General features: G+C 44.9%; 1 protein-coding gene across 2 annotated transcripts in view; it reads right to left on the bottom strand.

Moving 5' to 3' along the window:
- Window positions 1-1,968: 1,968 nt before the first annotated feature.
- agbl4 (AGBL carboxypeptidase 4) overlaps window positions 1,969-21,629 on the bottom strand; it is a 312,915-nt gene continuing 293,254 nt past the window's right edge. Inside the window, exons 10-13 of one of the 2 annotated variants that reach the window (XM_064333328.1) lie at window positions 18,479-18,631; window positions 15,391-15,553; window positions 3,242-3,338; window positions 1,969-3,127 (exon numbers count right to left, since the gene is read on the bottom strand). In XM_064333328.1, the coding sequence (XP_064189398.1) occupies window positions 3,031-3,127; window positions 3,242-3,338; window positions 15,391-15,553; window positions 18,479-18,631 (510 nt within the window). In that variant the 3' untranslated portion in view covers window positions 1,969-3,030. The remainder of the gene's footprint in view (window positions 3,128-3,241; window positions 3,339-15,390; window positions 15,554-18,478; window positions 18,632-21,629) is intronic. The other variant, XM_064333329.1, reaches the window with a different exon arrangement.

Below are 21,629 nucleotides of genomic sequence, written 5' to 3'. Positions count from 1 at the left end.
CATGTGACCATATAGAAACTGAGGTCGTGTAAAAAATGTCAAACGAATGTTGCTGCTAGTTCGGTTTGGTGGTTACTACAGCAGCCAAAATTTTGGCAAATTAATTACCTTTTACCCCTTTATCATCACCAATGCAGTAGATTTGTACAGCATGAGAAATTCAGTTATTCGTGAGATATATGGTTGGGTTGTCTTGCTTGGTTTTTATTAGCTTTCTTGCAATGGTTCTAAGGTTTATAAACTTTGTTGGTTTATCCAATGTGTTTGCTGTTGTGCCACATCATTCACTGGCTACTTTGGATCGGGAGTATAATAAGTTACATTTTTTAATATGTTTAAGTGCGATTTACCTGGAGAGGCATGGGGTGGTACTAAAGTACCCTGTGAAAATTGGGCTAATATTTTAATAACAGCACTCAGAAGAATTGCATTTTGATTAAACAGAACTAAGTCCTCTTAGATGACAGAACCTGCCCAGCAGCAGTTTAATTCTTTAGATTGGACACGTAATAATTTTCCCTGTGAGAAAAAAAAAATCTGAATTATAAAATGACCAAACTAAACAGTATAAGCCATGATGCCATAATAAATCTTGAAAGATGAAACGCTTTCAGAGTGAGAGTGGGAAAGGAGACATACCATTAATCAGCGAATAGTGCTGAGTAAAAACAAGATGAATTCCCCAAATAAAGTGTGTAAAAATGGCAACAAATACATTTAGGTGCAGTTAAAAGATATTTAAGGATTAATGAAAATGAAACCATCTCAGAACTTAAATCAGTTACAATTATACCAATATTATATCTAATGTATGAAACTATATCAATGGATAAATGAAGCAAGTGTTGCCTGTTGTAGGTGCTACCATAAAATGTATTGAGTTACTGTACTAACAACACTAAATTTTCACATCCTGCTGGTCAAATGTTCATCTTCCTGTTTTGTATGTTTTATTTAAGACAATGAAATAGAATTTTATCCCAAATACATATATATATATATATATATATATATATATATATATATAATATTAGATTATATTTACTATACAACTTGCTTTTATGAGAATGTTGTCTTCACTTTACACCAAAAAAGAACCTGTGGGTTTAATGAAGTACAGAGTGAGTTCATTTTCACTTTGCTGCAGTGGGCTATTTTAGAAATAATATAAATATGTGGACCTAATAAAAAAGCATAATCTCCCTGTTACCCTCACTTTGTACTGCACAACATGAATCATAATATGAATTAAACTATGCAGAGTATTAACCACTTTGAGAATAATTAACTTGTCACTTAAATCTTCCTATATTTACACTTATAAAATAGACTATTTGTATCATTTCACTTTTGCAAATGGCAGGCCCTGTCCTTTGTGGGTTTGAGTATTTAATAAACACATCAGCCCCTCTTCACTTCGTGTAGTGCACATCATCCTACTCTTACCGCAGGGCTAAGAACCGGCTTGTTGTTTGCCGTGCAATTAACTGGCCTCTTGGGTACACAAGATGGCTGGGGTCTGGTAAAAAAAAGCTGATGCATAACTAATAGAAAGTGAAGCTAATGCAGATGAAGTTAGCTTTGTCACCACTGCTGGGTAGAGAAATAAGGAGGAAAATATGATATTGACAATTTAAATGTCTCCAGGCTTGCATAACGGCGTGCATATCATTAGGATGTAATGTGTCTGGTCTAGTGAAGCAAGCTGAAGGGAATAGTGGGTCTTGATGCAGGTTACAGTGACAGTAAAGTGGGGAAGAGAATGGAGCGAAAGCTTTCTGTGTGACACTTCCACAACCTGCCAGGTGCTGCTTTTCACACTTCACCATCCTAAGAGAGTGCGACTCAGCAGAGGCGGAGCGGTGGGGAAAGCAGCCGTTAAACTGTGCTAAGTTTTCCGTACGTGCTGTGCTAGGTGACGCAGCCTTTCCAACACAAACGCCCAGTCAAAAAGTCTGCAAACGGATGTTCTTCCTCAGTTTTTATTAGAACTCCATCTTTTTGTCTACCGTGTAAAAAGCAAAACTAATTTGTTTATGTTCTTTCTGACTGATTGCCGCGCTTATTCCAAATGACTGGCCTGAAAAATACATGTTGTTCTTCACGCCACTCTTGACTGATAGCTTGTGCTATCTCTGTCTCACCCCCCACTTTTCAATGCCTTTTGTGGGGAGCAAATCCCATGGTTCATATTTTATACCGTGCTGGGAAAAGCATTCGGTGTACTGTGCAGGAAGGTTTAAAAGACATTTACAGCCTATACGCTTGGAGGAAGGACAGCAAATGGACATCAAACTTCATTTTTGCACAGATACCCTGGGGAGAGGAATCTTTGACAAAGTCCATTTTTGTGTTTCTGAGCTGTCTGATTAAGTATGCTTGCTTGAAAACCTTTAGTTTACAAATTATTGAGCTGAAAAGACTTCAAAGTCATCCAAAAGAAAAAAAACATACAGAACAACAGTTTTTTTTTTCGGTACAGTGTTGCTTCTGAAAATTGCCCTATGCAACTCAAATATGAGACTTCAGGCAAGGCTCACTTCTTCAGTTATTTAAAATTAAAACATTCCATAGCCTGCAAGGAATACAATAAAACACCACTCAAAATGAAATTCAAGATAAAAGTAAAGATTTTGTACAAACATACACCCATGCTGTCCGAATAATCATAAAAAATAAATTAAAGGTCAGAATATGAAGAAACCAAACTGCTGTGGAACACTATGCACAAGAACATGAAGGCCACAGACGGAACCACAATAAGTCTGCCTGACATCACATAACCATACAACGACTTGCTATGAGGATGTATTTAGGACAGATGTTTCGCTGTGCATTAAAACTGTTATCCAAATGTTAATGGATAACTGTAGGCCTAGAGGCTTCAGGAGAAAATCTTTGCAGTTATCCATGTCCCCTCCTTATTTGATGAAGGATTTGATGATGCCTATCAGTAAGGAAACTTTTGTCTCTGGCTCATAGCTTCCCAGCTTGATATGCACTGCCATTTATGGTGATATTGTTGAGAATCTAAAAGTCTTCTTTACTTCCATGGATTCTCCTCTCTCCCTTTTCTCCATCTTGGTTCCGTCCATTTCCCTGATGATAGGATTGCCCATCCAAACTGCTGGGACAACAACAAGAGATGCAACAAATGAGATGTTAATCTTAACCTTTAGTGTATAATAATTCTAGAATTAGACACAAAATAACATGCGTGTAGGAAACAGAATATGAGAACCTGTTGCTGAGATGTGTGGGCTTATTGTCATCAATCAGATTGTTAAGCCTGTAGTAATCCAGAAATGTACGTGCCACGTTTCTGCCAAGCTTCATGTCTAAGGGGATCATGTTAAGGTACAACTTCCTTATAACAGACAAAAGATTGTGTTAGCATACTTCTGAAAATGACATAAACATTGACACACACAATATTTTTCAAAATGGATAATGAGCAATGCAATTCTTAAATAAAATAAGCAGGCTCTGAAATCTCTCTACAGTGTGATCAGCAAGCACTTTAGTATTGCAGTACACAGAGCAACTATGCTGAACATGCAAGTTTCAGTGTCAGTTTGCTGTCTACAGTCACTCTCAGCTGAGTAAGTGAAGCTGTATTATAATACAGCACAAGCATTTCAAACCCAGGGACATTTTCAACAGATCTCTTCATTAAAAGACCTACCAGGTCCACACACAAGCATATCCTTACAGTCCTGAAGTCTCTGCTGAAGTGACAATGTTCAATCCCACGAGACCTTCTATCTTCAAGCCTGACCTGCTGTCCTTAATTGAAAAAATAAATAAATAAACCCCAATTTTCTCTCTTCACAGAACCAATAGAACCATTTGCAGTAAATAACTGGCCAATCCCCAGTGCAGAAACAGGGCCAATAAATAACATGGATACGACACACTGCTTTCTGCACTAAGTGAGGGTAAATCAACTGCATTCCAGTCAAGTCAGCCGAAAACACACAGGGGTAAGGGATGGCCTTGCAGCAATTACTTACGGGCAATGCTTTATTTAAATTCATAAGACCCACCCCCACTACCACCACATTACTGAGCACATCAATAACGTCAGCCTCTCCATCATAAAATCATAGGGTCTCTTTATATTCTCTTGAGAAAATGCCTCTGTTGGTATACCAAGAGAAAGGAACTAACTTAATCTATATCCAGGCACTACCAAATGATCCAATCTGTTTAGTAAATTTTGATTCAGAAAATGTACTGACTGCACAAAGAAAAATATCTAAACTCAAGGAAAAGTGTCCGTCTATGACAAACAGCTAATTATAACCATTTCAGCCTATCGGGAGACAAATAATCAACTACAAAAATGAGAGCAATCTATATCCCATCAGACCCAGAGCTCAGTGTTTATCTATTCCACTGCATCATAGTTAGCAATATGTTCTTTGTTGGACAGTTGGAATTGATGGAATGATAAAGGGACGATCTTTCATCCTTCTTTGTCATTTCCTAGTTGGAACTCAGAGCAGACCTGTCTGTCAGACCACTGTGATTGAAACACGTGCCCAGGAAGAGACAAAAAGGGAGAGTGATACACTCGTTTTTTATTTTTATTTTTCCAATTTCTTCCAACAGTCAAAAATTACACATGAAACATAAATCCTAATGCCATAGGTGAAATTCTATTATCCACAGCCCTGAACTCATAAACAATCCATCCTTGGTATGATGTGTTTGGGGTGGAGGAAAGCTAGACCACGCTTCGGTGTCATGCACACGCGCACACACACACACACCGCACACACACACACACACACGCACACACACACAAACACAAACGAGGAACGGGATAACCCTTATTACTCAGTGTGTCCGCAGGTCTAAGAAGATAATCCCCAGGCCGATATTACAGGGCAGAGAGCCACAACGAACGCACACGAGCCAAAAAAAAACGAACAGATAAACAGAGTGTGAGAGCCGGCGTGGGGGCCCCGCCCTTCACGGCTGATGACTCGTCTCGGATGCCCGGGCGAGGCGGGGAGGGCATCTTGCCTCGTACCCTATTAGCGCGCAGCGTGGCTGCACTTCCTCCGCGCACCCGCTGCTTCCAGTCAGTCACCTTGGCCTGGAAACGTGGCGTCTCCGCGGGCCTCCATTCGTCACTCCCCGGGCTGGCAGCCGCCCTCTCTCCGCCGGCCCCCCGCTCCTGTATTTACACCCCATCTGTCTGACTCTGCACTGTCTGCACCTCTCCTTTTTCCCCCACCCGCGCGCGTCTTCCAGTCCTCAGGACGCTCGAGTGTTTTGATCTTTATTTATGGAGCCTCGAAAATGTAACCGAAAGTGCTGCTGGAAGAACTGTATGACGTCCGAAACTTTTTCACGTGTGAAACTGCATTATATTAACCTCTTCCTCTTTTTCTACTCCTTAAAACATCCTCCACACGCAGACCAAAGATCACCGTGAGCAATGAGGCCGTATATGTTTTTTAACCTTCGCGACTACGTGATATTTCGTATTCCTCAGGATATATCAATGTATGACTAATACGAGCTGTGAGCTCCCTGGATGAAGCTACAGTATCTGCTGAGGTATTAAAAAAGGAATAATGACAGCAGTAGGGTGTCAAAAATACTTTGAACCTAATCTATAACAGGCACCTCCCTGGGCGGTGAGAGAGTGAGTGCGTGAACCCCATCTATAATAAAGGCCGCAGTACACCAGACACACCACTAAACGTTTAACTGACTGTGCATTTGTTAGGACAAATGAGCATGTTTGTATCATTCAGCATGAACATATTACACCCACCCACACACTTCCTATACGTCCCTCCTACTGAGTCTGCCAAAGAGAACACACCGAACACTATGGACTGACAGGTAGCAGTGAAGTAGTTCTTTGTGTATTGCTATAGGGCTCATGTAGAGAAGGAATTTCAACAAGCTATTTTGAAACATCTGCCATTTTCGAAAAAAGTATCAGACTCTCATCATAACTGCTATGCGTTATGCTTCTCACTAATCAGCTAAAATTAATACATTTGCATTAACTCTTCAGTATTCTACATGCAGGTTCTTGGCAAGACAGGTCCTATGATCTTCTTCTTCAATTCTTAAAATCTCCAATTCCAACAACTCTATCACAGTACTTTGACTGGACGGGTCCCAAAAGCTTAAGAAATACCTCCCTGGTCTTCAGAAAGATGGAGTGAGCTATTTCTCCAGCTGAGCCCTTGCTCCTTTAACATAAACTGGTCAGACAGCCATCTGAATGTCAGCTGGGAGTTAACTACAGCAGCTGTAAAAGGGTGGTGAACATATGCACAAATACAAGTCCCCATAGTCACATTGGCCAAAAAATTATTTTCTTCTTTAAGGCTCTTACTGTTTTAACTGGCTTGGAAATGTGCACACACGACAATGCAATTCTGTAAATATTCACTGTTTAGAGTTACAGTAAACACTGATGCTAGTCACCTAATAATAATAATGCATTTCAGTAAATAATGTAAGTATTCTTATTTTTCAGTGGTTATATACTTGGTACTAATTATTCAAGCTAGTTTGTTGCTGTTGAAGGTTTGCTGCTATTTCAAGTGAGAAGGATATATTTGTTATTGAAACTGCAGGCAGGGTAGTCAGCTAGTGCTAGCTGGCTATATTGGATAAAACTCTTTTTCTAGGCAACAATGTTATTCATTTCCCAAGTAAAATTCACCTTTCTGGTAAAACCCATCCAATTTAAGAATGCAATATACAGTTCCTTTGGATAACAAATTATGAAACAAGCCATAATCCTACACATAAATTCACTATTCTGAACACAAATAAACTTCAAACTGAGCTGGTCTGAACATCTATAGTTCAGTGAAATCCTCGGACATAAGTTGACTAGGTTTTCGCACTATGAAGGTGTTGTATCCTTGACACCTTTACTATGACCTGGGGAAAGTTTTGCCTTTCCTCCTCATTGACAGAATCTCAGAGGCTGGTGTGCACGATCTGAGCTGTGACAGAAATAGCCCAGCTCCTGTAGTGTGCAGATGGCCTCTCAGCTTGTGATGTCACATCTCACATCTATTACAGGAAGTGGGTGATGGACGGCCCATTCCGCTGGAGAAGACTTCATCTGCATCACAGCTGCACATGGGATATTCCAGCTCTCTGATTGGCTGTTGGCTGCGTGCCAAAAGCAACCGAAGCTGTTGGAAGGGGATGCTATCTGCAGGACATGAAGATGCTGCCAAATCGCAGCCTGAAAGCCGAGGAGGCAGGAAATTTCCAAAACAATAATCCCACACTGATGGAGGATGCGTGATGTGTTGGAAACCACAGAGAACAAAAATATTCTAAAAGAAAAATTGGGTTACAAAGATCTTCTGAATGGTTATTACTCAGCTAACACACTTTATATACATACCATTTTAATGCTAAATGTGGTGATTATCTAAATTCTGAAAAAAAGCACATACAAATACTATAAAAGAAAGGCAGCCAATAATGACAGAAAATGCATAAAGGACATCCAATGACTAAGTCCACCACACTGAGTTAAAAAAAAAAGCCCTACAGAGAAAATCTAAGAGAAAATGAAATGCTACATCCAAAATTCAGCCTGGCTTAATATGTCTACTTCTATTTTACAGCATGCATTCTGGAGTCAGAGCAAAGATAAATATATCTCCAGAAACCTCTTTCAGGCAGATTCAAACTTCCCCTCATGCCACCCCTTTCAAATTTACATCCGCTCTCCCCAAAAAACAATGCAACCCACTGTGCCACCGCACCCATTTCCTGAAGCTCTGCAATTTGGACAGGCAGTGCACTGGCCACCACAGCAGGGCCTGTCCTGCTGAGACAGGCAATCTCTTTTTTTTTCCCGCGATTGCGCTCGCACTCCCTCTCCAGAGAGTGGCCGGGGAAATCACAGTAAATCACCGGATGCCAGACAGCCAACTCTAAAGTCATTAGCAGTTTATTCTCCTGCTTCTCCCCCATTGCCACAGTGCTACAGTAGACACAGAGCGGATGGGCCTAGTGTGCCTGTATGCCACAGTGAGCGACAGGGGTTGGGTCTGACAAAATTCTCATCCATAGCAGGTACTTTAAGTCCTCACTACAATTTGAAATACTTGAAAGGATCACAGGCACAGATGGAGTATGAAGCTTATGGAGCTGTTATGTAATGTATGCAGCAATAAGAAGCATGTCTCATCTCTCCAAAGGGTCATTCACAATAAGGGGTTGAAGTTGTAAGTGACAAAATGACAAAAAGAAAAGTTGTATTTTACTTCTGGACACTCTGAAGCCCAATCAGGAAGGCAGTTTCCACCGTTTAGAGCTACAGTAAAACAAGGGACTCCGGTGCAGACGCCACCAAGGCGAAGGATGTAAAGTCTCCCCGTCACTGGCGCGTGGGGCGTTTTAATATCTCGTCAGCGCGCGGGCGAGCGATCGATAGCCGCCTTTGTTGTGCGACTCAAGGGCGAACCTCCGCGGGGCTGATGAGGCGATGAGACAAGACGGACGCAGACGTTCCTGTCGTTTGACGGATGGTTTGTTTACGAGGACGCTTATCTGCTTTCGCCGTCATTACGCGCGTCCAAACAGACAGACGGACAGCGATGCCCCAATGACAGGGAACAGGACGCCGCGGTCCTGGGCGGACCAGCCGCTAACAGGCACACAAATTAGGGATGTCGGCGCCGTCAATACTGTCAAGTGACAGCCCTGCCGCCAGGGTGTCACAGGTGCCAATTAACGATGCTAATTAAAACAGCAAACAGCAATTCGCAAAGGGAGCATGCTTCCCAACCTTCCCCAGCTCAGACTATACACAAAGACCCCGCGTACCCTTTCCGCACAGATCTGCTGACACAAACCAAAAGTACAGCTAGAAAAAAAGGGGGGGAAAACTTCTCCGAACTTTATCCAAGTGGTAATTTAAACTTTTCTTCTAATATTCTCCCCTCCTAGTTGCTGACACTCCTCTTGAAGGCTCCGGGGATCCAACCCAGCGTTTTTCACCAGGTAAGTATGATGCAGGCACTGAGAGAAGGTGTAATGAAGCATAAAATTAGTTGAATGAAGCAGCTCAAAGCAGGAAGGGAACAGAGCCCCCTTGATCAGTCCACTATGGAAGAACACAGCTGTTCTCCTAACACACCAGAGGCCAATAACGTTGCCGCATTTCGCACCCCCGAAATGGAGCTCTACATCAAAGAGAACAGCTAAAGCCAAGCAGTATCTTCTACGCAACCAACTCAAACTCAGAATAAACTCAAAATCCATACTCTCACAAAAGGCACGCAATAATTCAGGGGTCTATCAGTCTATCAAAGAAAATAACATTTTCTGCAAGATTCAAACTGCCATGGATCAATTTAGGAACAGAGACGTGTAAACATCATATATTCCAGGCTTTGGGGATTTATGCAGAAGACCTTTCTTCATTTATGTATATTTTCTATTTGTCCTGAATCTTTGCCATGGATTGTCCTCAAGATATCATATTCACACACACGGATGCATGCACACATCCACTTAAATTCTGGATTGCTCACTTGTTTAAGGTACCATGCTGTGGTGCATGGAAGAGCTTCACAGCCGCGCATCGAATCCAGACTGTGCCAGTGCTGACTGGTAGCAGAAGCTTCACAGGGTGACGCAACTGGCGCCTACATCGCTCAGCAAGGGTTCATTCAGACAGGGATCCAAGTTTCATCCCTCTTGGGCAGCCACCACTAGCCGATAAGGGCGCTCGCAAGACTGCATATCAAAGCTGCATATGAAAGGCCTTTCTCTGATGTCGCTCTGAGCGAGTTTAGCTGCAGACTGCCATGTGAAAAGAAGTAGCTGTTGGACACCGCAGGTTTTGGAGGAGAACCATGAACGTCTCAGATCTGCCAAATGGGCAGGGTGGTTCACGCCTGGAACACGGCTGTGGCTGCAAACAGTCGATCATTCCAGATTGGGGTGGGAACTGGAAATATATAGCCATGGGTTGGGCAGCAAATCTTTTTACTTTACAAAAACAAACAAACAAACAAACAAACAAACAAAAAAAACATAAGCATACAGAATTGTGTATGTGCATATCCATTTGAATGTCACTTTGGGAAAAAGCATCATCATCTTTCTGTCACACATCCATTATCAGCAATAAAATAAATATAAAAGAAACTATATTTACTGAGTGTAAAATTACAATGGATCCTTGCCACAGCACAGGGTGCATCTTGATTTTCTATTTGCAGTGTAAAATAACGTAAAATGTGAAACAGTGTGATGATTTTTAGAAGCAGAACTATATTTGCCTCTACCCTCTTTAATCTTCATGATCGCTGCTATCCATTCCTTGCTCGTTACCGCTCAGGTCATGTCCAAAATGTTTCCGTTGGCAGGTCCCCAATTCAAATATGACAGCGTGATACATTCCGCCGGGCTCAGCACACACCGATGACACGCTGCTGTCACGCTGAACTCCTCCTCAGATAGCTTTTTGGCCAGCGCTACGTTCCATCAGCGGACCGGTGGGGGCGGTGATTGATGTGAAAGCCGGCAGGCAGTGCCGAAAATGCGCCGCCCGGTTCCGCAATGTGCGCTCGCCGCTCCCTTTTTTCCGCGTTCGCCGAACATCTTCGGGACGGCTAAAAAACTTCAGCGAGGCGACACCGAGCTGAGGGTTTCTGACAACACAGGCGAGCTTGATTGAGTGAGATACTTTTATCTTGGAATGCGGGAATAATGGGCCTTTCAGTTAGACGTCTGGATCCTAAAGGACAGGAGAAAATGGCGCGCAGCCATAACACGGAGCTGTCTCCCGTCAGGGTCTCAGTGGGAAGCCGCGGACTTGTTAACTTGTCAGAGTAGAAAGGGCACTGGAGCCGATTCTCCAGAAAGGAGCGCGGCCAGCTCGAGTGCTCTTTCTCGCCTCAATCTTTCTCCAAATCAAACTGAACAATAACGTACACTTTTAAAGCAGAGCAAAGCCTCAAATGTAGCTGAAAAGATTGTGAAGTCCTCAAATACATTTCTCCATCAATGTGTCAAGCTGGGTTTTCTTTAAAAAGAAAAGATATTAATCTATCTGCCCTCACCTTACCTCTTCATTAATGATGCCTAGATGTCAGCAAACAGTTCCTTGTTCAAAGGTTTACAGGGAAAAATTGATCAGCCTCTGAACAAAGACAAAGGAACAAACTCTTTGGCTCTCTGTGGTACATAACACTGACCTTTACTGTAGCTGAGACAGGTTCATCAGCAGGGGAGAGTGCCCTGTTAATGACAGGCACATGTATCTTCAGCTATTTGGCAGGACCTGTTTAATTCTTGCATTGAAAACATCAAATGTAAAAATAATTTGCTACTGGTGAATTTTGAAGCAAACAAATTACCCAAAACATGATAAGTAGACACTGCAATTCACATTAACGAGGTGATGATTCATCATGGCCTCTAAGAATCCTTGTAACATATTATAAAGACAGTGTTCCGCCTAAACTTTAAATATGGCTTTCTTCGACTGACGAACTGCCTAATTCCCTGCCATCATGAACACATGTAACATCTCACTGAGTTGTTGTGACAAAAGGGACATGTTTTCCCATGTGGTTAACCAGCATAAACAATGATAAACAAACCAAAAAGAACACTTCCTTGTTTCCGGGGGAATCCCAGAGGGTCTTTTCTAACTGTATTCCCTCGTTGTACAGCGATGAGCTGTCCTAGAAAACTGCCATTGGAGCCTACTAATCCCCCTTTCCAGAGCTCCTCAACAAGATATAAGCACTGGTCCCCTCTCAGCACTCCCCAAGGACCGTTAGAGATGAGAGGGATCCAGCCCAGATTTTTACTAGAAAGGATTTAAGAAAACACAGTTAGCGCCGAGAAGTGTGAGGCGAGTCGGTTTCTGATACCAGCTACACATTCATTCCCGGTATCGGAACTGCGCAGCACACAGGTTGCCGTGCGTTACCGTATTAATGCTCAGATTTAATTGCCCCCAGCTGCTAAAAGCACAGCAGCGGGGAACACGCGGAGTACAGTTCTGCCCCAAGGGACATGCAGACCATACACCAGCCTTTCGCTTCCTATAAATGTCCATGTAACGTTCACGTACGGTCATCTGATATACTGCCATTGTACTGTATAATGTACTGCGAAATATATAAATGTGAAATATGAAAATAAACGGAGTAATATTTCACCCATGTGCTCTATAAATGCATTATATACTCTTTGGAGTCCTTAAGGCCCTGTTACATCAGTTCAGCTGGTGAAACTCGATGGGCTGCCAATTTGTCAGGACAAATTAGCATTTTAGTGTCATTCGGGACAGACATGTAGCATCTATTGGCACAGTCCCAATGGACTGGGTCTGCAAAAGAGGGAAAACATTAACACTCTGGAACAGCGAGATTTTAAAAATGAGCTTACAGTGGCTGCTTTTTTATTACTGACAAATGTGATTACCACTAATTCCAAGAATTCCTACAATCTCTCATCGGAGCCCGGAGAGACCCAAGCCATGGTACGGTAGGCTTACACTTCACCTTTGGACATGAGCTTAGCACAGTATTTACGGGGGTGCCTAATGGGTTATTTCACGAGAAGAACTGCCAGGACAGACCGTGCAACAAATGCATAGAGGGATGAGAATCTGCTGTGAAGAAAAGATATTTGTCCTGCGATGTCTTTGGGGCATATTGCCAATAGAAAACCATTTCGGAGCAAAGGCAGGTGGAACGTTAAAAAAAAAAAAAAAAGGCCCTGCACGCATCATGAACCCCATCCACTGAGTATTCAATTACAGGTGAGAACAATTCATTAGAATGTCATGTAGAATATTCCCAGCGAGGGGGGAACGGTATGATTGAACAGTTGTCTGAACAGCTCTCTCTCTCCACCTCTCAAATGGTCCCCCTCCACTGTGATCAAGGATCACGCAGCCAGAAAAGGTTAAGACTTCAATTTTTGAAGGGTGCCAGCAGCTTTTTTCACGGGCTAGGGAGAGGGAGACATTAATAAACAATCCGGGTAATTATTTATTTTTCCTTCATTTGTTCTGGAGCAGAAAGGCCTGTGCTGATCGCTCGCACGCTCGATGGACCCGGTCGCCGAGGCAGAAAAACGGTCATGTCTGACACCCCTGACCTGCCCGGACCCTAATGTGAGCCCCCCCCCCCCCCCCGTTTCCGGGCGACTGTGACGTGGCCCCGCCCCCACGGCCGAGCTCCACGCGCAGCCTGTGGGGCCTGCTTCAGCCTGACCTTCAAAAGCAGCCCCCCCCCCGTCCCCGCGGCTCGGTCCCTCCCTCCCCCCTGCCCGCCCGCCCACCCGCCACCAACCGCGCGCGCTCCGCGGTGTAATAACTATTAAAATGTTGTGCCATTTAGTTTAATACCTCGCCTCATCCATCTTCCTCTCTGCCACGGCGCTTTTACAAAAGGCAACCGAAAAAAAGGCCGGTAAACAGAGCTGCAGAGAAAACTCAGGGAGAGGGGCGGGTGACAGGGCACTTACTACAAGGTGGGGTACCATGTTAGCGTCACTGCCTCCTCGTTTCCCCATGTAAATGTACAGTGTGGAGCAACCTTCAGCGCGAGTGGCTAGCAGATGCTATTGCTGTGTCTTGTCTAAGCCCTGCCAAGTGCTGGGCCTCGCATCGCGCACATTCAGTTAAGTCTGTATGCATAAGCTCTATCACACGGCTCTTTTATGCGTTAGACAACACCGAAACAAATAAAAACAACGTTTTCAAGGAGAGAGCATCACAGGTAAGTTATGACTCTTTTCGACACGCGGTAAATTGCTTTTTTTTTTTTTTTTTGGGTTCCCATCTCCACTCCGGCGCGCTAACCGAAAATAATCCCCCGGCTGCAAAGTAATTCTACATGGATGGTTTTCTTATTATAGAGCGCGAGCCAAGTAGGCCTTGGACTTGACAGTTCAGTGGAGCACTGGCTGGGAAAAAACACTGAGCCAAATGAGAAGTTACAGCATCAGTCAGGGGCTTTGCTGCCCTTTTGATATAAATACTAAATAAATAAATAAATAAAAGTGGGGCCTGTAAATAAGAGCTTTTGGCAGCTGGGTGTCTGACAGAGTGACACCAGGGCCAGAGGTGCAGGCAGGCACATGTGGACGTTTGGCCTTCCGGCCACTAGAGGGCACTTTGGATCCACACGTCTCTCCACGAAGAAGCGGTCAGTGTCGTAACTGCAGGACCGCTGGACCTGCCCGGCCTTGCCTCCTTCAGCTAAGGGAGCTCTGGCTCTGAGGAGCTCACTGCTTTCTGCCCTCACAAAAAATGTATTTCTTTCATTTTTATATTTTGTGCGCTAGTTTTCTAGTTCATGTACACAGTGTGTGTGGCGGTTCACACAGCCCTTTCAAACCACACTACATAAATTGCAGCTGCTTTACCGACTAGTTATCTTTCACTTCTGTCCTTATTCCAGGCTGAGAAAAAAAGAAAAGCTTTTGTGCACAAAATCAATTGTGTGATCCTTCCCCACTACTGCTGTGTGTCTAGTTTACATGAATGAACAATAGTAGAACATTCATGCTCTGAGTCCATTGGAGTGACCCAATCAAGCTGCATTTCAGGCCTCTGCATCGATAGCACCTCGGCTACGATTCCCGGAATAATTAAGAAATCAATGAGCTACCATCTCCAAAATGAGAGGTTGTTACTGTACGGGCCTTGTGCAGCTGCAGCACAAACTACAATGGACTGACATTATCACCCCCGGACCTCATTATTGAGCTCTGAAGCACTGTGTTACGTTGCCTGGTGTACAGACGTTGGGGGGAGATAATTTCAGAGCCCCAGACAGCTGAACAGTGCTGGCTTTTGTCTACACAGGAGCAGCATTGATTTAGAAAACCAGGCCTTTTGTTGTACAAGGTATCTTCCTCAAGAGGACACAAATTCAATCCGCCCAGGATATCCAATCACCGCTCGCTGCCCATTGATTGGGCTCTCTGGGAATTTTCTACTTCACATGTGACACATTTTGGAGTTTTGCAGTTGCACCAAACACAATCACCACACCGGTACAATGGAAGCACCGCTTCATTGCCCGGGGAGTTTATTCACTCCACAAAGCAGTGCACACACAATCTGCTCGGAGTCAGTCACAGCCAAGGGAGAGCTATCCCCGAACTCTCTTAAACCGCTCAGCAGTGCATTTCAAGAGTCGCAGGTGTCTCAGCAGATCCTCCTTTTTTTAGTGGATTTGTATACTTGTATCAGTGCTGCCATCAATCTACCGAAAGGCCGCTGCAAAAAATAGCTCAAACGCAGACTTTACCGGAGAAACAGGGTGTCGCGCGATAAGCGTTCCTCCTTAAACTGCTAAGAGGTTTGGAGGAGGCACGCAGCGCCTCCTCGGGAAAGGATACAGGAGTCCTCCGTGTAGGGCACGGGGGCGCTGCTGCCGGCCGCCAGGTAGCTGTAGAAGGAGACCTCCAGGGTGTAGCAGTAGGACGTGTCGTCCAGCAGGCCGCCCAGGAAGCGCCGCCCGGTCCCCGCCTTCACCACGTCGCGGTTGAAAGACGTGCTGGACTGTGGAGACCAAACAGAGCAAACCAGCACGAGGCGTGAGCTCCAGATAGCACTGGGCATGCTACCGCCACTCTGCAGCCTCAAAAGCTGCTGCAATTTGAACACACACAAGTAGTCCTCTCAGCTAACTAGTTCAATTGTACATGCGTCTACTTATACTCATGTGTTTGGTTTGTTCTTTTTGTGAGTTGTTTAATTGTTTTATGTAATAAAGCACTTAAACTTTAATACACTTTTCTATCAAGCCGGAATGCGCAACCAAGAGAGAATACATGATTGGGTTAGGTAATAGCTGGCTAGCTAATAACTTGCTGTTTAACATTTTAAATAAACTTGAAACTTACCATTTTATGCTTTAAAAGCAATACAGACTTTTTTTCTTGTTGACAATGTTTTTCCCAAACAGCAGATCAGGAAATTAAGCACAAAAACTGCTCCTTTTCTAGACTCAGTGTCCAAACGGTTTAAATGAAGACCTGAATCTGATATGCCTCCTGTGATTGATTGTGTGTCTCGCCTGCATCAGCGTGTCTATTTGCCTGATGGGATATTTTTACGGGCAGTTGGCGCTTGGCTTTAAATGCGCAGTCATTGTTCTTTCTCAGTCATGTAATTTGGAGGTTAACAAGAAGAAATTTATCACTGCTGCCCTGAGGGATGACTTGTTATTGCTATTCTCTGCACTATGTATGTGTGAGCTTTGGTGTATTGCTCTTGTGCACTGACAGTCATGGACTGTAGCATTTGCACATTTGCACAAGCACTTTTTTGCACTTTGACTATGCCCTGCAGAAATAAGACATTTTTTTGGGCTGTTTAGATCTAATTTTATCAAAGCACGCACATGGGAGAAGAACAACTCAGACATTTATCTTTAAGGTGTGCCTTCATCTTTATGACTACCTGTATAGAAAGAACAAAATGTCCACTGCCGTATAACAGACGTGTGCTGGTGTATTTCTCAGCTGCGCTGTGACTCCGCAGGCTGTAGGGGTTTTATGCCTCTCCATCGCTCAGACCGCTACAGCGCTCCTGTAATGGCCACCTTCACCGGGCAGACTGATGTCCTTCACGCTGCTGCGCAGGCGCTCCGAGCGGCCGGCCCTCAGACGCCACCCGCGCGTGCGGGGGACCCTACGCCGCGTCACTCCGACCCGCGCGCCCCCCCGGGGCCCGACCCCCCGACTCCCTGTCATCGAGCCGTCACGGCAACACCTCAGGCCACCCAGTGAACACGAGTCACCTCGAGAAGAACCGAGCTCAAACCAAAGGTTAGGTTTCTTTTCTTTTCTTTTCCTCTTCCAGAAAAGCCTTAAATATCCCGCGGACAAGCTTTCGCCCCCCTTTCCTGTTTGTAAAAGTAAAACACCGTTGCGGTGCTGAAAGGCCCTCCTGATGTAACGTTAAAATGATCCTGAAAAATGTGAGCACGTCACGGCTTACAAAAGGTTATTCCTCTGGCTATGTGTAGCCAGCACTGCTTGGTGGTGAAGGTCAATTTAGCAGGGAGCTTGGGCATCCTTCACAAAAGCTGAGGGGGCCACAGACTTTTAAATAGAAAATGTGTACTTTCAGATCTGAAGGCACAACAGCAGCCAGTATAATTGGATTTACAGCCCTGGAAGTTAACCTAAAGGAGTTGGTGAGGGGTAAATAAATAAGTTTGTTTAGGTGTCACTAGGTGTTTATTTTTAAAGCTGTTTTTACAACAGGGAGAGCAGGGGTCGTCAAACTTTTTTTTTAGCTATGTCCTCTCTTAACTCATAATATCACCTCCACAACAATAATACTGTTTGACGCAAAGTAAATGCGGAATAATTCTTAGGCAAAGCTTCCGCTGCATTTTGCTCAAGTGGGTGTCCATCGTTGGCACTAAGATTAATCCAATCTTCCAAATGCAAACTGGCAAGCCAAAAACAAAATCGTCCCTCCAAACGTATTTGCTGAAGACGAATCACAAGCAGGGCCTGTCCTTGGTGTGGGCAGGAAGGCCAATGCTTTCTTATCTCCTCTTTTTCCCTCTCACACTCTTTTTCTCTCCGTTTTGGATGGCAGTGGGGAGGTGTAAGGTGCCCAGGCACTTGCACGTAAGCTCTAGATTTCCCTGTTTCTGAATAATTCCTCTTCCTCTGTCTGCACGGGTAGTAACCTTACCCACAAGGCAAAGAACGTCCAACAGCACAGGGAGCTTGACGTATATGCTACTGTGCTGCCGCTATTTACTGCCCTTTAATCATGTACAACGAGGTCCTCATTAGAGAACTGGCCAATGCAAAATTGCATAACACAAATATAACACTGTCTCCAATGTTTACTAATAACCCATGAGCAAAAGCATTGCCCAAGGGTTATTAGTTATTCAAGCTGAATAATATTATCAAATATAATTCTTGTTTATGGGTATTCAGTTGGAAATTCAAATACTGTATTAGTGGGTTAGTTTACCATCATCGTCTTAAATTATGAAAGTGTACCGCTATCATAACAGAAATATCTAACTGGAGCTGGATATGATTTTGAAGTTAGTAATTAAAGATTAAACCAAATGACAGCATCATTAGACATACTACACTCACACAAAGTAAGCTGGACAGGGCTTATGAGGCCAGGTGATAGGCCTATATCTTTCACATGTCCAGACATCACTGCTTATCACTTATCCTGCTGTATTAAAGCAAAACTTGTAAATATGTAAAAGATAATATTTGGTCCATATGGTTAAGGTCAGCAAAGGAAAGGCATGGAATCTACCCCCCAGTGTTCTGACCCAAAACTTGATTTTGACTTCCTGACCACGGCCTCCTTTATTTTTACCCAGTTATCCTGGCTCTACGTTCCTACATTTGCTCTTGAGCTGATGGGTAGTATTATGTCCAATTAGATATGACACTAATGATAGGCGGCTGTTCTCAGTCGAGTACTCACGAAAGAGAAGTCCGGCGCGTTGTGGCACAGCAGCCGGGGGAAGACTGCCTGCCGGTGGACGCGTTCCTCCTCCTCAAACACGTTCCCGTACATGAAGCCGTTCATCATGGTGGAATGGGCATGGACATCAATGTAGAACTCCAGGCTGACCTTCTGTGTGGACCAGGGAAAAGAGGACAGGAGTGAATCACTCACACAAACACAGAGAGCACACTGCTCATATTTATATTACTCTTCATTGCCTGCCCATGAGAAAGATGCTGCTAGCGGACATTTTAAGACGAGGATGACTACAGATGAATGGCTTAAATTCCATACTGTATTGATTGTATATGCCTGATTTTGTACGTGCTCTACATTCTTATCTCAATGCTACCAATCCTGCACTCTACCATTATACACATCCACCAATCTCCCTGAACTGCTGCAACACAGATTCCCCACGCTATAAAATCAGTCAAAACAACAAACATCTACAGAAATCAGTTGTGTCAGACAAATTGTTCCCTTTAACGAGCTCCCGGAGGAAGGCGGTGTTAGCATACGACGCTAACCTGAAGGAGCTCTCTGAGCCAGCGGAGAGCCACTTCCTTTCATCCGCACGAAACAAAGCGAGAGCGAGCGGCGCTATCCGCCTGTCCCGCACAGGCCAGAGGCGACCCGGGGAGAAGCTCACGGACACGCGTGTGATCGCACAGTCCACTCAAACGCAGGGCTTTACTAGCCGCTGAGGGACGAGCTGGCAGACTGCGCCTCGTCTGGTCCTGGGAGTGCCCCTCAGATGTAAGACAACAGCAGAAGGAACCTCCATGCGCATTTCTACAGCGGTCCCCAATCCTCTCGTACTCCCAGGCTCTTTCTGTCCGCGCTCATTAGCCGAGTGTGTGTGTGTGTGCGGGGGCTCGGGGCGGTTTGGAGGCGGCACAGCTATGCGTGTGGCTCAACAGCGGGTGCTGGGAGGAGACGCAGAGCGCTTTTTATCAGCCATGCAGCCAGGACGCACGGCCAGGCCGCACTTCTCAGGCTCGGCCTGAGCTGGAGTCCCCGGTACGAGACTTGGGCGTGGCACGGCGTCATCCCGGGTCCGACGAGCCACCTCTCTCTCTCGCACCTTCTGACCCCTCCCTCTCCAGCACAGCGGAGCACAGAGCGGCACAGGAGCCTTCCTCTCCACCCCCCCAGCCACTCCCCCCCCGCCCCTCTCGTACCCCCTGCCTCCGCGGCGCTCTCCCCTCTCCTCTCATTCCGCATTCTGCGCCGCACCTCGGCTCCCGGGGGTCGGCAGGCGCCGGGCGGGAGCGGGGAGGGAGGGGGGCGGGAGCGGGGGGGAGGAGCCCGGGCGACACGGTGTTTGAAATTCCGCTCACAGCCAAAGCAATTTCCTGGCGAGCGGCGCGCTGTCAGCTCCTCTGATGGCTGGCTGTGAAATATTGTGGCTGGGAGTGGGCCGGCAGCGGGCCGGCAGCGGGCTCTGGCAGCCCTGATGGATGGAGCCCGAGAGGAAGAGGGGGAAACAACACGGGGAAGAAAAAAAAAAAGAGAGAGAGAGAAAAAGAAAGCGAAACGCCGTCGCCATTAAGGCTGCTCCGGCAGCCACTTGAAGGAGTTCCCAGGGCCTAATAGAGGCGAAAAGCGCCCTAATCGGCTCTGCTAACCCAGCTAAGAGAGGCGGGCGGAGGGCGCTGGAGATGGCAGGTCAGGGCTGTATTTTTTACACAGTCACGCCGGCCCTTCCACCTTGTTAAAACCCGGGCCTCCTTATTAGGAGGTACCGTGTGTAATGTCAGGGTACGTGTGGGGCACTGAAATGCTCTGGCTGAGTTCGTTTAGCTGTTTTCAGTAAATAGCGGTGTGTGGTTAATACGTGGGATGAGAAGGTCTGCACAGCGGCGTCCCCCTTGATTAGCTTCGTTTCTGCAGTTTACCGCTCTGTAAAAAAGTGGCTGAGCTGCGTGGTGCAACATAATCTGGCTCAGAATTCCTTCTCTCCCTTCCTGGTCTGATGCTTTTCTCCCAGGTGTCAAAGACCACAGAAACAGGCCGACGCAGTTACTGGGGCTCCAGTCCACAGCATGAGCCATAAATCTCTGAATTCTTTTCGAACGATACCGTTCATTTAACCGATTACTGTCCACACGGGGCAGGTGCACATTGACTTGTGCAATCAAGCAATTAAGCACTAACATGGAAAACCAGGGGCCTGTTTAATGTCTGAAGATCTGCAGGTGCATCCCATACCTGACTTGAAATGATAAAAAGTAAGCGGAAACAGAAGTATTTTTTTTCATGGATCTGAGACGACATTTAGCTAACTACCGTAAACCCGCCCATTCTGTTGAAGGCCTTTAGCTCAGCTTTTATTGAACTGGTGTTGCAGCAGTTTACTTTTAAGTGGAAGGTCAAATTAATTTTGTCTGGAGGCTACTTATCTCTGAATATTAATTAGACCGGGTCTTTAAGGGCCGTAAATGTTTTGCTTATCTTTTACACTGCAAAATTGTGCTGATTTAAGCAGGATTAGAGACTCAAGGGTTTATTCAATCCACAAGAATCCTTTACCCATAGAGGTACCTTTTAAAAAAAATTATAACAAATTTAAAGTCAGAATTACCTTTACATTTCGATCCCTTACTTTCACATAATATACACAAACTGCAAAATGGAGGGCTTCAAAAAGGACAGTTAGCTCTAAAAAAATTCCCACCGTGTATAAAAATGCATAAAGCAAACAAATTATAACCAAGTTATGTTTGCTTTTCTTTGATAATATGAATATATATGAATATGAAGTGCTCTATGTGTAAACTCTGATGTTATGTAAAGAGTGCACAGATATGATAGAGCTTTTATTGACATTTCAAGATTAAGACGGAGGAGTTCCGTGGCACATAGCTCTTCTCTACAGTCATTTCCATGCATGCACGGACTAACTGACGGACATATTTAGCCCTTTTTAACACAGAGGTGACTTGTAATCGAGTAGAACAGGCAGTGCGACAGCAGTCTGCTACTGAGGGCGGTCAGTGGCTAATAAGCAGCGGCATCTGTCTGGGGACCCTTTGCGCCAGTGAAACAAAAATAACTGCGCGTTGGTGCCTCAAAGTTTGCCTCCCGGAGTTGAGGATCTGTACCCCTTTGTATGGCGAAATGG

The sequence above is a fragment of the Anguilla rostrata genome, chromosome 4 (genome assembly GCF_018555375.3).
Source record: "Anguilla rostrata isolate EN2019 chromosome 4, ASM1855537v3, whole genome shotgun sequence".
In the NCBI taxonomy this organism is placed as follows: domain Eukaryota; kingdom Metazoa; phylum Chordata; class Actinopteri; order Anguilliformes; family Anguillidae; genus Anguilla; species Anguilla rostrata.
Note: the sequence above shows the minus strand (reverse complement) of the source record. Positions and strands in the feature narration are given on the sequence as shown.